At 34.9% G+C, this 19440-nt stretch overlaps 1 protein-coding gene across 1 annotated transcript in view; it reads left to right on the forward strand.

The window, feature by feature from the left end:
* LOC131064846 (uncharacterized protein ycf23) overlaps positions 1-3340 on the forward strand; it is a 189738-nt gene extending 186398 nt beyond the window's left edge. Inside the window, exons 8-9 of the mRNA XM_057999142.2 lie at positions 2682-2804; positions 2893-3340. Of these exons, the coding sequence (XP_057855125.1) occupies positions 2682-2804; positions 2893-3039 (270 nt within the window). The 3' untranslated portion in view covers positions 3040-3340. The remainder of the gene's footprint in view (positions 1-2681; positions 2805-2892) is intronic.
* Positions 3341-19440: the final 16100 nt, after the last annotated feature.

Genomic DNA, 19440 nt, shown 5'->3' on the forward strand with positions numbered 1-19440 from the left:
GTGAATTTAATTAATAGAAGAATATTAGTGCATTAAACAAAAATTAAATATTTATTTAATTTAGTGGACAGATTTATGTGTCTATAGTAAATATTATCAATATTGAGATATTAGTAGTTAATTTTTCAGTGTTATGGGTAAAATAAATACTACAGATATACAGCCATGGTCACCATTTTGTATTGAAGGTGACATTTTGCCTTAATAGAAAATTAGGGCACAACCCTTATAGATCATAGGGGGCAGGATTTCGGATCATATGGATGCCTCAATGGCAGATACTGGTGCAGAATATGTTAATGTAAAACTTTTTGATTTAATATAATGAGTGTTGCCCCTTAGCAGCTATTAATCTACCCAAAAAAAAATATTATATTATATATAATAATTTTTTTAATTATGTTTTATATTTTTTAAACATTATTTTATTATTTTTTATTATGAAGTCTCTAGGCACCCCTACCTCCTATTTCAGAAATAGACATACTAGTACTGGTACTAGTCTCCCCTTCTAGTACCAAAACCAGTCTCCTCGCAACCTTGACTATAGATTAGCACAAAAGTAAATAGATAATTGAGTATTTACTTCATCTCCTCTTTAAATTGGCATAAACAATCGAAAAAAGCCAAGATCACCAATGACTTTGAAGTGGACAAGATTGATCCAACATCAGAGTAGATCCTTGAGATGTAGGAGTTATGTTTTGTAGATGAGGATTAGGCAGGGATGGAGAGATTCTTATTAGGGGCACAATAGCATCCCTTCTTATGTTTGAATTCATGATTTGTTTCATGCCATGGTCCATAATCCATGGAATATAATGCTAAACTTTGAACCTTTTGTATGAAGCTCTTTGCAATATTCCTAATTGAGTATTTGACGCACATTTTTCTGTTTTCTACTTAATTTCACTCTGTCTCTAAGTTTATTTATTCTAAAATGAAATAATCCATGTATTGGTAAAAGTTTAAATATTTTATGTATTTTTAACGAATGTTTTGCGAAGCATCATGTCAAATTTTACACTTTGATATTGAGGAGATGTGTACAAGGTTGTTGAAGGCTTAGGTTGATCTAGAGCATCTTGGGAAAGAAGACAATTCTGTTGGCAACTTGAAAAAATTGTGTGTTTGCTTACATTGCCACTTCCCACAAAATTTGGCTCTGTTGAACCCATTAACCACCTTAGTGAATGCTTCTAGGACTGGCAAATTGGCAGAAACCCCTATTTGGATATGGCAAGAACTTGAAGGATTTTTGTTGGTTCATTTCACCTTGGTGTTAGATTTCTTGTTTCCGACTTCTTGGGAGGAACAAACATTTACAAAAGGAAGTTCCCAAGCCATCATGGGGGTTGGCACCCTTGTTTACCTTCATTGTTAGTGGTTTTATGCATTGTCCAGCCATTGTTAGAGCAAGGTATGAAGCAGAGCTGAGCTTGAGGATGGATGGTTTGCTCGTCACTTGTTGAGGACTTGCAAAAGTTCATATTCAGACTTACATTTGTCCTTATTGATTGTACTTGACTGATTACAGTGAGTAAAAGTATGTTTTACTTATCCAAACTGGCTCTTTTCCCCTTTATGGATTACTCCAGACCAAATTCTGGTGTTCCAGTCATTGTCTAGTGCATGTTGCTCCATTTCCATGCATTCATTGTCCTCTCTCATATGAAGGTTGATTTGAGTAGCTAGTATAGTAGAATCCGTAATTGGTGAGCTGTATGAGAGTATCTGAGGTGTTTTACAGATCACTAAGTCCAAAGTCATATGAATTTGATATCAAATGGGGGAGACCATTTGCATCCTATTTCTCTTTTGGTAGCTCAATATGGGCCCACTGCTATGGGACCATGGCTGCTTCCAGCAAGTCCATGCTGAAAATAATAACACTAGGCGCACCATCTATATCTGAAATTCAGATGATTCCTGTGAATAGAACCGCAACTTACTACTAAATCACAGTTCTACAGGCAATTCACATCTCTGTGAAAACATTGATCCTTTTAACTATGGTGGAATTTGGAAGGAGATGCCAGGACACCATAATCCTTGGGTTCTTCAATGGACATCGATAAACGTATTTCATTCATCTAATGGTGCTAGGTTACTGGAATTGGTTTGACGAACCGAAAATGCTTTCTAATTTCACCAATAATATTTTTATCCACTCTAAAATGTGTGCTTTTTAAACGATAAATTTAACATGGAAGCCATTATATTTTATATAAAACTCACAGAACAAGCTGCATGTCAGAAATCCTTTGCTTTAGCTTCTCTCTATCCACCAATTTGCACACACACGCATACAGTGTTTAATTTGGAACTTATGAAGATCACTTTCATCGTTTTCATTCTTAGTATGTCTTACTGGAATCGGTTTGACTTACCAAAAATGCTTTCTAATTTCTCCAGAAATATTCATATCCACTCTAAAATTTGTGCTTTTTAAATGATAAATTTAACATGGAAGCTATTATATTTTATAAAAAACTCTCAGAACAAGCCGCGTGTCAGAAGTCATTTGGTTGAGCTTCTCTCTGTCCACCAATCCACACGTACACACACATACAATGTGTAATTTGTAACTTACTAAGATCACTTTCATTGTTTGCATTTATAGTGTGTTAATAACTTTTTGTGCTTGTTGACATGTGTCCTATATGTTTATTCATTTCTAGGCCGTTCCAACATTAGCTGCAGCTTATTCCATATCAAGAGCTGTTAGAATTCCAGTTATGTGTGCATCTGGATTGAGTTCAGTGACAGCACCAATGGCCATTGCAGCAGGAGCAGCGGGTGTTGTAAGTGCTTAATTGTTGATTCCATGTTCATTTTATCTGTCAGCATTTACATCTGACAAACTCTAATTTTATTTCTCATCAAATGCAGGGGGTTGGCTCGGCAGTGAATAAACTGAACAATCAAGTTGCAATGATTGCAGAAGTTAAAAGTCTTGCAGATGCTTTGGGCTTGTCTTCTCATGTCCTTAATGGTAGTTTTATTTCTGGTAATCAAAGAAGTGTGCCTACAATCTAAAAGATTGGTTCATTAACCGTCTATGCTTTTTCAAGGCACATGTTTCCAATAGAACTCCATGTATGTACAGGTCTTCTCTATAAAAGCAATGAGTTGGGTCCTCCTATATTGCAGACTTGCTCAATCTGTCTCACAGAGGCATATCTTATTGTTGGTTTTACATGTTCAAGTTATGTGACCTCTGTGTTTTTTTAATTTTCGTTAAGTTCTGAAATTTTGAGCTTTGTGCTCAGTAAAACGTTCAGAGGTAACCTCATGTAAATAGGTATATATGAAATACAGTTCTTTGATTTATTTTCCACAGACTTATTAAATTTCAACGTCTTAAAACCATGAAGCTGAATGGTGCCTTCATTAGACTCTGATGCGCTTGATTGGTTTTACTAGCCAAAAATTGTACAAGGAAACTTCAGTCAAGCATCTTCGGTTCTCAGATTAATCGATTGAGACAAAACAACTAATTTATTAGGATTCTCTTTTTTTCAAAACATGGTTTCAATATATAAGAGCACTTGAGAATACTTTTAACATTGGCAATTAGCATCCAAATGATGGAATAATCAATTCGAAACCAATCAATCCAAGTAAATTTTATAATCCTAAAGAGTTATAACAAGATTCCATTAAATTTGAGGGATACAGGGAGATAAGGATGCATTGAGTATGTTTTGAGGACCTATGGAGAAATCCTTCAAATTTCATGTGACAAGGAGATAGGCTAAATATGTCATTTTTCATAATACAAATTAGGCAATCATAAATAACCATGTAGTTGCCAACTCAAATATACAATTTAAATGTCAAAACCATGTCAATTGTAGTTCTGTGCTGGGTTATCATTTCAATGTTAAAAAAATGCATTAAAATGATCCAAGTATAAGTCTGTTGTTGCAAACAATTAGAAGTTATAGAGTCTAAACATCTCGTGCCATGTCATTTGCTTCCATGTGCATCAATAGTGCTTCATTGCCATCAACGATGCAAACATTTGTGTAGCAAATAATAAAAATAAATAAAGAGATAAATATCTTTTGCTTTCTCTTTTTGTTCTATGTGCCTAAGTAGTGATTCAAGAATATTAATTCCTTGGATTTGGGCACAAATGTCAAGATCATCATTTCTATCAACTCATAAACGATGATTGAAATCAGCCACTCAGAAGTCATGTTGAATGCTCAGTGGTGAAGATGTCGTGCATTGTATGTGGCAAGTAATTTTTTAATCCTTCTAGAGGTAAATTTATTCCTATGAATTATGTGGATTAAGATTGGCTAAAACAAGTCCGCTAGAATGGAAATGACTTTGTAACATAAGCCAAGAAGCAAATAACTAGGATGTAGATCCCTAATATTCTATTCTTGTCCATCATATCCCACCCATTTAGGTGCCCTAGGCCACACTCTTAGTTCTCCATATTTGGATTGTATTAAAGGTCCCTTAATAGTAGGTATGCTTGCCCATAAAAAATGTGTTTTCACTACCATACATGCATATAGAAGGTCAACATGGGAAACTTATGCAACCTTGTGCAAGTACATGTGAGTGTTCATAGGAGGCATGTAGACTCTATCAAAATGACATCAATTCTATTTATCTTGACATTAACAACTTTGTCATGTCATGATATATGAGGCTTTGATGTAAAGCATTTAAGTTGATTTTGTTGTAAATCTTTTTAATTTTGAAAAAGCCTTTTAGTTACGTTGTCGATTGTTAAGAAATTAAGAATTAGTTGTAATTAGACTTGAGATATAACATAAGCCATGGAGTTGAAGACACATTTGTCTTATGTATGTGTTTTACTCATCTTTTACATGATTAGTTATGTTTTTATTGACTTGCATAAGTGGAATGAACATTAAGCTCTAAGGGAAGTACAATGTCATGTAACCTTCCAAATTAATTTAGTTCAAGTAATTAACAGTCCATTTTTAGATAACATAGGGAAAAATAATTTTTATATTTATTTGTATCTTAGATTGAGTTTAACATTTTTAATTATTTTCAGTATATTTGAATATTAACTTTTAAAAAATTAATTCACTTCAAATGAGGTATGGGTTTTCTTGACATGCTCATTTTGTGGTCAAATGCCAAAAATCGCAGATTCAATTATGGTTAGGACATATTTATGATAGGTTGTCAATTAGGCATGGCAAGGTGTAAGAACAAGTTTATCTTGGGCATTCAAACAAGAGCGGAATTAAAAATATAATTTTAATTTGTTATTAATTTCAAGATGGTGGTTGGAATTCATGGGCTAAGTTTGGTACAAGTAATTTTTTGTTTTTAATTTGGAGGTTTACCAATTCATTTTCTACAAAAATAATTACTTACATGAGTTTTGGTTTTTGCATTTCTTTCTTGGACAAAAAAACTCAATGAAGATTAGAGATTGTGGACAAAGCCCCATTGGTTTTCTAGAGGTAGTTTCACTCAAGAATTGCTTTGGAGCTTAAGGTTTTAGAGTTATTTTCAATATTTTGTGTTGTGTGTGTTGCAAGTTGCGAGTCAAGTTTTGGATAAAAGTTGAGACTGGTGTTGTGTTTTGTATCTTATTTTGTTGTTGTAGAGTAGTTTGTTATTCATTTTGTTCTTTTAGATTAGCTCCAAGAGTTGGAGATATTGTATTTCAACTTGGAGCAAAATATTGAAGATTTTGTGTATTTTATGCAATCTTTTGAGTGAGAGATTATAAGTGTGTTTCCAGATCTTGTTGTTGTAAGTTTTGTAGTTATTACAATATATTTTATGTGAAAAAAAACTTTTCATCAATAAAAGAAGATCGAAGAAAAATTGTGCAAAGTTTGTTGAAATTGGGTACAAAATTGATTAAGAAATCAGCAAGATTTTGTGGGTTTTTTTTCAATACTTTTTAAAATGATTTGGAAAACATTTTATATCAGATTTGTTATATATTTTGAGTATTTCAAGAATTTCTAAAATATTTGTATACATATGGGGTATCCATATGGGATATTGCAATTGTATCAAAGTAATGATCTTACCAACCTACATGGTAAATTTGTTTATTGATGTTTCTAAGACAAAGAGAACTTGAGTATTGGAGAAAAGAGAAAAATAAGTTGTCAATACAAGCCTCTAGCACTACAAAAAAAATGGCAAGGGAAGAAAGAAGGTTAACACATGGAGAGAAAGATTTCTTCAAGAAAATATTATTAGGATAAATCAAACAAAAGATCAACACCCTAAATGAATTGAAGAATCTACAAGTCAATAAAGTATCTCAAGGAGAACGAATATCCATATGGAGTTCTATTCCAAGACCATCATGAAAGCCTATGTTTTTGGGAAGAGAAGAAAATGAAGAACAAGCTTTGGAAGATCCTTCAAGAGAGGGACTTGAAAAAGTTATAGATGAATATAATAACAAATCTGAAATATTCAAGACAAATCCATTTACTAATTAGACATCCAGGGAAGGGGGGATACAAAAAAAAGTCAAAATGGCCACCAAAATTATGAGAAAAGAGAGCATTCCAACAAAAACTTGCAAAATCTAATGCCCCTGCATTTGATGGCAGTGATAATATCTCAAAAAGAGAATGGCTATAGAAGATTAAAAAAAATTACACTCAATCCTATGGTGGAAGAAGATGCTATTTAGTTTTTCACTTTACATTTAGAAGTCTGAATCATGTATGATTGGTGGCACCATGGATAGATTATACAAGGTCATAATCTTGTACAAACTTTTGATAAGTTTAGTCGAAGAATTCTAGATTGTTTTGAAAGAAAGGATGAAGATTAGCATTTTAGAAAGCGTGTAGGGGTTAAACAACATAGTACAATGGAAGCATACATGGCTAAATTCAAAGAAGAGAATTTTAGAAAATATGTATACAAATATTTTAAAAGTTTTGCTTGATGTTTCAAAAATAACAGATTTGTGTGTATACATGGCTAAAAAATTTAAAAGGTGTGCTTGATGTTTCAGAGAAGAGAATTACAATTCTTTTTGTTGAGGGTTTGGTTGAACCTCTCAAGGGTATTGTGAAGGATTTTGTACCTACAACTTTACGAGATGGCACTAAGAGGGCTTTAAACTTGGATCCATCTATACAAAAAATTACGTTCTCTCATCAAAACAAAGCATTCACCTCTTTGCATCAATAGGGGGGGCTTCAAAGAAAGAATTTCATGCACTGTTTCAAAAGAATATCACACCTCCAATTACAACAAATAAGATAGATGAAGAAACCAAGAATGATATTAGGAGAAAGAAGTCAAGTTTTTCTTGTAGAGAACCATGGATGCCTACCCTTAGGTGTCTTGGTAAAGGACAAGTCCATTATATCAAGATGGTATCCCATGGAGATTCAAATTTGGAGAATGAACTTGAGATATTTGTTGATTTGGAAGAGCATATTCCACATGAGGAAGATAAGGAAGGAAAGGAGACTCACCATAAAGGCACATTTGCAACTCCTTCAAGAGCTCTAAAATATCATCCTTTTAGAGTTTGTGTAGTGCTAATCAAGTAGTGGATGACTATGTTGATAAATAGTGGGGCTCTCCACAGTTTTATTGATGAAGGCTTGGTAGTGAAGTCAATTTTTTTTAAAGGTTTTAATGTTAATGTAGTTGATGGATTCACCATGCCTTGTACTAGGGTCATTAGGCAACTCGATATAGCTTTGAGAAATTATAAGGTGTGTGATGAATTTTATGTTGTTGAGATTGGAGATATTGATTTGATTTTAGATGTACAATGGTTGTATTCTTTAGGGGGTTTTACACAAATCTATCAAACTATGGAGTTTAGATTTAAATCAGATGTAAAAAATGTTGTACTCAAATGAATCTTTAATGGAATTACACATATAGTAATAGCAAAAAGAACGGAAATGGCTTTTTGAAGAGGCCAAGTTGCATAACTAGCAAGTTGTGTGATAATACCCACAAATTCTTCCACATGTACAAAACAATCTCATCATGTTGATATTCAGAGAATTTTAGATAAGCATATATGGCTTTTAGTAAATTTCCTTGAGGATTATGTAATGTCCCCTTATTACATTTAAGTGAATTTGCAGCCATTAACTTAGTTCCCATTTTATCCATATGCTAATATAATAACCAAACTTTTTTTTTAATCTTTGCCAAATTAACAACATGACAAATTCAGCATTCTTTTAATTGTTGGTACAAGAATCACATTATATAAACAGTCATAAGATGTAATTACATATAAAAAAGGTACATATAACACTCCTCATGAGAAGTACATTAGATATGATGATAAAGTCAGATGCTACATGTATGAAATTGAATGTAGAATGATGTAGCAAAGATGTAGCTCACTTCTCATAGGTCTAGACAACCTAAACCATCAAATTCGACTTCCAAGCAAGTGAAACACTCTCCCAAATGACTTAGACCAGAAAGAAAATGATCTAGCAATCTTCAAACAACCTTGAATTGTCAATTTATGAGCAAGGATAGGTTTGTCAATGATTTTAAGTCATACATAGATATGATTTGGCACATCTTCTTGAGATCAAACCCATAAATACAACGTCAAACTATCACCAAACTTATCCAACACACCCAACATAGTCACAATGGCCTCCAAACACACCCAACATTGTTGCACAAGCTACCAAACATGAAGAAACAAATGTAATATATAAATTTGAGGGTTATCAAGTCTACTAATTGACTATACAGTCTCAAACATCAATGGTAATTGTTGATAACCACCTTCAAACATGCATAAAACACCTCCATATGGTTACCACTCACCTAGCACTATAGCAGGTATTATAGATCCATTGTAGTAGGTACTATAGCAGGTATTGTAGCTTGCATATCTTGTGCCTTTTTTTCTCCAAATACTCCCTATAATTTGCTAAATCAATATTAACAATAAAATCTTCAATTTGGAAACAAAATGCAAACTTGGAAATATTATCTAAACACAATTCTCCACAAAATAGCATAGGGAGCAAATATTTCAACTCGGACATTCAACTCTAATGTGAATCCACCATAAATTGGATAGGGAGGATCTATCACCAATGAAATTAGTAAACTCAAGAGGGTTTCATCCTCAAGTGTTTTTTAGAAGAACATAAGTTCTCTCCAAATTCTAGAAGCACAATCATATGCATCCACCCCCAAACAATGATCTCTCAACCTTCTTTTATAACTTTTCTAAGAAATAAAATATTATTATTTTTCTTAATTGCCAACAAACTCCTATAAATATAATCAATTAACTTTACGAGCACTTTCCACCTTTTTGAGGAATAATGATGTTTTCTCATGAGTATATTCCCTTTCCAAGATGTCCATTAGAAATAACTTTTCAACACCTTTAAAATGAGCTATTACACTTAATTGTCTTTTTTAACAATTTCAACATTAGACAACTTAAGTGAAATAATAATTAAATAACTCAATTATATAACCAAGTTGCGAAAAGCACCCAAAAGATATAATTTTCATATTGAAGACTAGGGATGATGATCAGAGACAACCAATGACAATCTAAAAATAATCTACTCACCCCAAGAAGTTTGGGGAGCACCCAATGGTAGAAATTGATTATGAAAACATCAAAAGGCTCTATCTAACCAACTCAACTCAAACTCAAGAACAATTGTTCAACGAGACTGATCAAACACTTCTCCCATAACATTGGATATCTTCCCAGTACACCTAGAGGCATATGGAAAAACCTAAAAAAATGGTCAAACGCTGATGGAACAACATTGTGTAAAAATTATGGAGCGTGTAGGTAGGAGTGGCGAAGGTCCTATGGATTTTGGAGGAAAGGCAGATGTTAATGAAGATGAAGCGGGGGAGGATGATCTTGTAGGTGCATAGGGAGGTGGAGAAAATGGTGTTTTTGCAATCGCTTCTGAGTAGGTTGGTGTGTTTCATGGGTGGGGACCCCAGACTTTTGTTGGTTGTGCGTTTGCATCTGGAGTCGTAAAGTCATTTTCTACAGAGGTTTCTTGGTGTAATGAGAACATGGGATGTGGAAGGGGAGGCTTGTGTTGTGCCTGCATGGGTTTTGAGGGCTTTCCTTGCCCATTGCTTTCCAATCCTTCTATAGTGAGTCTAAATTCTCTAACATTGGAGGAGGCTCTTTGGGCGGCGACCTTTGGCAACTTGAGGTCCCACTATGGGGGTCTTTTCACTTTGTTTCCCATGCCTATCTGTGGTGTGGGCAGTTGCCTACAGGGATTTGTTGCTCTCCTCTTTGGTTTTTGGTTGCTCTACTATGGAGGGTTCTATTGTTCTTCATGCGCTACCCTCTGTGGAGGGATTCGTTGGTGGTATCGCCCCTGTTTTTCTAATATGTGATGGTTTATTCTCATTTTTTTGTGGGTGGTTGTTGTTTTTGGCCATTTATGGGCTTTGTTCTTTTGGCTAGTGGTTGTTTTATGGGTTTGTTTTATTTTCGAAGATTCAATGCTTTTATTGGCAAATCTGCTAAGGTTTGGTCTTTGGTTGATGTGGTTGAAGCTTTCTTTGTTACTTTTGGGGTTAGCCTCCTATTAATATTAATTGTATGTTTTTCCTCTATGCTTATCTTTTCATACCCACTTATGTTTCTCTTGGTGGGATCTTTGTTGTTTTTTCCAATCTTGAGTTGTTGGCTTTCTCTTGGAGTCATTTTTGTTGGGGCTCTTTGTTTTTGGTTAAGGGTTCTTTTTTGGTTTGAGGAGATGTTTGTCCTTGTGCATTCAGATTGAGCTTGTGGTTCCTGGTTACAAACTTTCTTAAGTGGGCTTGTGATACTCATTTTCAGCTCCTCCTCCATGATACTTATATTGAGGTGGAGTCTTCTCCTATAGAGGTGTAGAACCTTCTTGTGAGAGTCGCTAGGGCTTGGTTATGTTTACTTCTTTCTTCCTCTTTTGCTAATCCTATAAAGGTGGAGGCATCTCCTATTGAGGTGGAGAATGGCATTTAGGAAAGGTTGAAAGTTGCATTAGGAGGGATTTTATTGCTCTGTGTGATTAGTTGCATTGGAGTTGTTGATGCCTTCGATCTTTTTCTCTATTGTTCTCCTATGGAGATGGAGACCAAGGTGGAGTATGAGATTTTGGTGATTAATGTGAATGTGTTTCCGCATCAAATGAAGGTTTTGGGAGCTTTTTCAAACCCATTATTTCAGTAAGTTTATTATGTAATATCTTTATGTTATTGAAAATTAAGGTTATGAGAGCCTTGTTAAAACCCACTGTTAAGGTTAAGAGAGCTTGGAAAAACCCTCTGCTTATGATAGTTTGAGTAGTCTAGTTTGTTGGCTTCGGCCTTTTGTTTTTACAATTGGTTCTTTATGATTAGCACTTGTTGTAAGGCTGTGAGTTGGTTGTTGGTTTCCCATGTTGTATATGGTTGTAGCATTTTGTAACTGGTTTTTGCATCCCCACAAAATCTGAGGGTTTCAGGTTCCTCCAAAACCTATTGTACAGAGTTTTGGGTCCCATCAAAACCTACTTTACCCTTAAAAACATTGTGTAAAAATGAGGACATTACAGTTAATTGGCATCAAAAAAGAGAAAATTAAAATAAATAATGAAATTAAATTATCAAAAATTTTTTTTTTTATAATTGACAGTTTATTTAATTATTTAAAAAGTGAAAAGTGACTTTAAGTTGTGCAAAAAAGAGGCATTAGGCTCGAGGAAAAATGTGGTCATTTTCCACAATTTAAAATGATTTTAAAATATAAAAGTGAATATAGAGCTAGAAAAATGTTATTTTATTCACCTTAAAAAGTTATAAAAGGAGCTTTGAAGAGAAAAAGGATACCATTTTTCATATCTTCTTTTTCTGTATGGAGTTTGTGAGTTTATCTTTTCTTGAGGACAAACACCCTCTAAGAAATATTACTTTTGAGAGATGAAAACACTCCTAATTGAACTCAAATTACTCCTTTACTCAAATTTACATGTTTTAACAATATGTACTTAGCATAAAAGTTAATTATGATAAATGGATGAAGATGCTTGAATTTATAGAATTTTGGATAGAGTAATGGATGGTCAAAGATCTAACCTTGATATCAATGGTGAATAATGGTTGAGAGGTTTTCCCTAGAATCTAAGAGGGAATAAAGGGCTAAGATGAAGGTAGTTAGAATGTGCATGGATAGGATGAACTTACTAATTTTAGTAAGTGGTTCACAAGATGAAGGAAATGAGGGATATGTGCATCTAGTGAGGCTAGATTCATTGGCCTGTTGGAAAAAATGGTAGAACCAAAGGAAAAGTGTTTCTAGGCCATCTTTATTTTTGGATTGTGTTTGAGGCACTATAGGCCTAGTTAAATAATATTATTTTATTATTTTAGCCATGTGTGTGGTGGATAATAGGTGGAAATGAATATTTATTTATTTATTGTAAGGAGATGGAAAAGATGTTTAATTAAATAATAAGAATCATTTAATTAAGTGTGAACCTTAGGTGAAGCGGAATGAGACTAGGTGATGAAATTGATCAATTAGGACAAGGTGATGAGGAGTAGGCCCACGTATTATTTTAGATGTATATATATTTCCCCCTATTTGATACAATGCAACTAAGTGGCATTGTATCAAAGAAGAATAAAAAGTAGGATTGGATGGATTGAAGCTTCGGTGGCAAGTTGCCTCAATCGCTTAGAGATGATAGTGGAAGTGATGCACCCTCAAGATAGTTGTTGGGCAAAATGGATCCCAAGAGGTTTATTGAAAGACAAGGGATGATACAAGATCAATTGTGATGTATAGAAGATTACTTGAGATACATCATGTGGGATGATGCACATGCCATGAGTGTAATGCCCCGCTAAGGAACACTAGAGGATAAGAGAAAAGTATACAATAAATGCAGGGAATTTTTTTTTTTTTGAAGTGATAAAGTGTCATCATGCATTAAATATACAAGTATATCACTCAACCTCAAGATAAGGTCAACTATGTGTTAACCAACTATGCACATGCAGAAATATAAACTCATGGAACTCCATCCAAGATAACTCAAGTCACCTCTAAGGGTTTCCTGATGTCGCTACCTTAGCAACACATCCAAGGCTGGATCAAAAACACATGACCCACTAGAAGATGACTAAATCAACCTCCAACACTAAACCAACATATATGTGTTCATTTTAAAATACCAATAGAAATGTTCCTATAATAACATCATGATACATCAAGAATAGAGAAGCATAAGAGATCATACTTTGTGCCCAATTCCAACTTCGGTGCACATAAAGCAATACCAATACATATCTAATAACAATTATTACATCCATCTCCAATTGGAGCATTTTAATACCTACATGATCAATGATACAATACATGTCCCAAAATCTAATGATTACATCTTACAAGAGAGAAAATATGAGAATAATCTAGTACTGGGGAAGGAGGCAGAATCCATTGAGCTAGTCACAAACCAAGTCCTTTGATCCCCAACTGTGGTTGGAAAATCCACCCAATCATGTGGTACCCTCAGGTCCACCCCACTATGCTCATGGAGATAGTCACATGGCCCAAATAGTCATACAAGGGAGAGCAATGGGTTTAGACAAGAGCTAAACATGGAGAAAATACTCAACATGAACATATCAACCCAACAAGAGTCATAACAACACAACAAGATGAAAATGACAACTATGCATCACTCACATCAATGAGAAATAATCAAGTAAGAGAGAGGGTGCCCAAGAATCAATAACTAAAACACTAAAAGAGTGAGGAAGAATCCTCAATCAACAATAATAAAGGCAAGGAGGCACCCACAAGAGCGACACCAAATTTGTGACATGACATATATCACAACGAGATAACCAAAAGATCGAGCAACAATAAATCCATAGGATTCTACTCAACTATCAAGACCTAGATACTAGAGTGCTAAGTGTAGGGAGTGTCATTATGCGTTCTTGAAGGGATGGAACTACTCAAAACCAAGTATTCCTCTTATACGAATGAGGATACTTAGTCATGTCAGATCAATGCCCCACAGATGTTCAGGCCTTCCCAATACATTTGTAGCCTTGTAATAGTGTTCAAGGAATGCAAGGAGCATCCAATTATCTTTCATTAATGTTTATCCCAACCCAAGTTTTAATTATATTATCACTTGTCGTACTCTCACTCTCCATTGGGTTATCTTGGTAGCCACTTTGGGCCTTTGCCCCAATGAGAACCACTCCCATGACCCACTCTAGTACCTAGTCCTAAGGTTCATCCCATTTAATTGAATGAGGAATCCAAAATAAAAAATAATGCAATTGTGCCCTTTTCATAATCTCAATAACATCATATATCTCTTTACGCAATATCACATGAACCATATACAAGGCATACTCAATTGGTCATGCTAACAAGAGAATGGATCCACTCAATCCCACAATCCAATGCAATCGCATAAGAATATACAACACATCTATTTCAAAGATTCCCATTAAGTACTCAAGTATTCAATTTAATTGCTCATATAAAGAGTTGTCATTTCATTACACCTAGAAAGGCACATGCCAAGTACCATTACCAACTTCAATGCAAATCAAACATACTATAATGCCCACACCTGAGTATCACACATGAATGATAATAATGCATAGAGACATATACTAATCATCATAATAAAAATTCCATTACTAAAGGAGCAACCTAAAGGTCTCCAAATCATGAATTAAATCCCAGATTGATCCCAATCCACAAGCACAAATGCAATTATCTATGGCATCTCATATAAACATACCATGACATCACAATTCATCTCACTCAAGGCTAATCAGACCCAAGAATCAAGGTAAATTAGAGAAACAACTCAACTAGGAAGCGAAGTAGACTAAGACATAAAATCAACTCATTGCTAGTAAATTGCATGAATTTGGGTGCAATTGTGTGACTCTATTAGCAATTACATGAATCTGGGTGCAATTGTGTGACTTTGCTCCAAAGAGCCATCTTGGGCATCAAATTGACAAAAAAATGAAGCATGGGAGACCAAATTGGTGACGAACCCATTTAAGAACTACCTCATGAAACCCAAAAAATGCAAGCACAACACCCATACAAGAATCCCAAGAAAAATATGGCAGAATTTCCCTTAAGACACCCCATTTCTACATCAAAATCCAAACACATTCAAGCTCCACAATCAAACACACAAGAGATCAAAACACAAGCACAACATGATCATGACTCATCTCATAAAGCATTTTTAGCATTCAAGAAGGATAAATTGTAAGAAAAAAGAGTAAATGAAGAGATCTTACCTCAAGATTAAAGAAACTCTCAATCACAACTCACAACCTTCACACTCCACCAATGCTCACAAGATTTGGATAGCTTCAAGACTCCCCCAATTTAACTCATTCAACACCACACCCACAAAATTTCTCCTCCAAAATCATCCAAGCTTAACAACACAATTTAGCCATGAAGAGGGTCTTAAGAGATGAACATGAAAAATAGACTAAGTGTTGAGAAAATGAGCTCAACTCCACAATATAAACACACTTTTTGAGTGAGGGGTTTAGTAATAAAAATGAATTTAAACCTAAATTGCCAATTAACCTCCCAAAAGGCCCCAATGATTAATCATTTAATTCTCATCAAGTCAAACACAACTAAGACATATTCCGCATTTTAGTATTAAATTACTCTAATGATATAAGATTACCATTAAAGCATGTAATAAGATGACATTTCCAAATTGATTGACTATGCAGAGACAATCATTACAGGCCGACTCAACATGACAACTGGGTTTCCTAAAATTGACCAATTGCGATAGTCGGAGCTCAAAATAATAAAATATTTAAAATAGTAAAATCAAGAGATTTGCCCTAATCAAGGGGCGACAGACTTGGTTGGGGGTATTTGGCTAGTGTACTATCTCATGTTAACCACCATCGGGGATGTGGGCACGCTCAGACCTATCGAGCCAGGTGGAGTCGATGCCCTATACCTTAGGTCACTGAAACATTCAAACATCAAGTGTACCTGCTCATGCATATATAAATAATCAAAATAACTCAAATCATTGAAGGGGATTTTAACATCGTATGCGTTCTCGTATATTTGAATGCTATGATATCATCCCTTTCACATCTAATTATCAATTAAACTCCATAATAATAATTTCATCTAATTAACTACATTAACCAACATCATGAATTTTCCTTACATCAATGAGTATATAAATATTCTCCGGACGGGGTCAACATCACATCATCGTTAGTAACATGATATCTCATCAAATCAAAATAACATGGAATATGATTTATTACTTTTAAATTAACTAATCTAGTTAACATCACTTATTTCATTCTAATCAAATCAGTGTTTATGTCAGGATCCCACATAGGATAATACCAAATCATGACATCAATCTATCTCCATCATCAAAGGTACAATGGGACTATATTGCAACATAACAACAACCCATTGAGTCAAGTATCTAAATCAATCATGCAATGGTTCTCATAACCAAGCACAAGGAAGCAAGCATGCATCTTAAGACAATATAAATGATGAGGGCAATTGGGATGATGTGATGCATGAAACACTAGGAATGGATGCAAATAAAAAGGAAATAGAAAGATGAAAACAAAGAGTGGCACAAATGGACACAGACATGAACACCAAAAAGAGAACCATCAAACTATCAAAAGAATCTAGAAAACATAAGGTGGTATCTAAGAAAATGTTGAAGTCATTGGTGATGAGAGGACAAGTGAAGTGTAATGAGAGGGGGTGATTGGGATGAGTAGAGTTCAAACAAAGTTTGAATTGTGTAGAAAGGTGACAATAGTGATGAAAAGGCCATGTTGCAGTGGGTATGTATGTGATAACCATTTCCTAAGAAATATTAGTGAGGGGATGCCCCCAAAAAAGTGCAAAAAAAGGAAATGGGAGGGAGTGGATAGGAATAAAATGGAATAAGAATATGGAGGGGAGTGGATGGAGAAATGGGGGGAGGGTGGATAGGTGATGTGGTGGTATTGTTTTAGCAATCTAATAAAGGAGGTTGATGTGAGTAGGTAATGTATTCGAAGGAAAATTTGGAAAGAGATGGAATAGGTAGATGGGTAAGGGATTTGGGAAAACAAATTGTGGTAAGGTAAATAGAGGTGTTTATTTCTCTTTACTATTTTCATACTTTTTAATTCTTTTTTTTTTTTTTTTAATATTTGGAATAGTGGTGCTAAATGGATTAAGAATAGATGCGATTTTGATGGATAATATTTATAGGCTCATCTAGCTCATGACCTTCAAGAGTGGCTAGTTTCTAGAATCTAGAATCAACTTGGCAATGATGACATACAAACCCAACTAGTTTGACTCAAATTTCCTTTTCTTCTCTTTATCTTGTGTAGTTTTGTTTTGGTTTTCCTTAAGAACAAGGTCTCCAATATCAAAATCTCTAGTGAGTATGTACCTGTTATAATCATGATACAACCTATGTTGATAGCCTTTAAAGTGGCTGAGAGTGGTAAGATGATGCTCCTCAAGGATTTATAACTCGCTTAAATATGTAGCTTAGTAATCCTCCTTGAAGATGATATTATGTAGAAGAAACATGCAGGGATTGTAACTCGACCTCTATTAGCAAAATTGTTTTGGCACCATACACAAGTGAGTACGGAGTGGCACCACTGGGAGTATAGATAAAGGTGTGGTAGGACCAAAGGCTAGGATTAAGCAGAAGGTATCAATTATAACCAACATCATTGATGATTTTCTGAAGTATCTTAATGATAGTTTTATTGGAGGCCTCAACTTGACCATTGACCTAAGGGTAATATGTGGTGGACCATTTGTGCTTAATATGAAATTTCTCATAGAAGGATTGCATTACATGGTTTTTGAAGGATTATTTCTTATCTTTAATAATGGTGTATATAATGCCAAAATAACAAATGAGATGGTTAATGATGCATTTGTAAATTTGGATACCAATGGTAAAAGTGAATGGAACTAATTCAACCAATTGGTGAAATATTCAGTAACGATGGTAATGAACTTGTGACCATTAGAGGAAGTGGGATTAATCTTTCCAATGAGATCAAGGCCCCCCATGTGGAGAAGGGCCATGGAGGGGTAATTTTTTAGAGGGCTTGTGAGGGTGTGTGAATAAGGTTTCCATTTTTTTGACAAGTGAGGCATTTCTTAACATACTGATAGGTATTGGACTTCATGGTAGGTCAATAATATCCTGTATAAAGGAGTTTATTTGCTAGGAAAATTCCATTTGTATGAACACCACAAATGCCATCATGAACTTCTTTAAGTGCAAGATTAGCCTCATTCAAGTTGAAACATCTAATAAGAGTGTCATCATAACCCCTATGATAGAGTGTGCCACCAAGGAGGGTATAAAAGAATGCATATTAGATAAGGGATAATTTACATTTGGTGAATGACATGTTGTGAGGGCTAGTTTGATTTTGGAGAAAGACATAAATTGCATTATACTACGGATTTTTAGGGTACCAACAATGTCACATCTTTATTGTTGGGTGTTGGATTCTTGGAAGACCTTAGTTTCTGATAGCATTGAGCTCTTCCCTTGTATTAATGGTTTTTCATTGCTTCTTTTGATGACTATGGGCTTGGGGTGTAAACTTTCTCTTAGTCAAACTCTATACAACTTCCTTAAGCCTCATACTGAACCACTTAATATGTGTTTGATGTGGGTTCATCTTCCCAATCTTCTCCAATTTTAGGATAATTCTCATTATAAGGTCATTGGCAACTCTATCGGTGACTTCTTCCTTCATGGGTCATTCTGCATTTGCACACATTTTGATTGATATTGACATATCCACTCCTCTTCTTGGGGAAGTGGTTCTCTTGGTTGGGGATAGGCCATGGAATTAGACATTGTATCATGAGGGCCTCCCCTTTTGACATTGTCGATGCTTCTCAATAGGTCACTTGGGCACAAATTGTTCTCTCTCACAATGTAAAGGCATTGCTACTTGGTGAAAGGACACTAAAAGTGCCCACTTGACTATTCAGGGTTTCGATCCTTCCTTTGATGCTTCCTCCTAGGGTGTTGATAAATCTCTTGTTGTTGATGTCAAATCTTCATGGCCTTTGGTCCTTCTTTGGAGAACCTCTTTCCTATTGTGCGCACCCTACTCTACCTATTTCTCCTATTCAGCTCTAGCCTGTGATGGAGGATGTTCCTCCTCTTCTTCCTTAAGCTCCATGTGCTAACATGATCTCTATGGAGGTTTACCCCCATCCTTCCCCTTGTATTGGTGTTATTTATGATAGCATTGCTTGGATTGTTGTTAGTTAATGGAAAAAATTTCTTTCTTCCTGCTCGTTCCAAACTGTTCCTCGAGTTGTGGACAAAATTCCTACCCACTCTTGATGTGGGTTGTTCATAGTCTGTAAGTGGTATGTTC

Source organism: Cryptomeria japonica, chromosome 1, assembly GCF_030272615.1.
Source record: "Cryptomeria japonica chromosome 1, Sugi_1.0, whole genome shotgun sequence".
Lineage (NCBI taxonomy): Eukaryota > Viridiplantae > Streptophyta > Pinopsida > Cupressales > Cupressaceae > Cryptomeria > Cryptomeria japonica.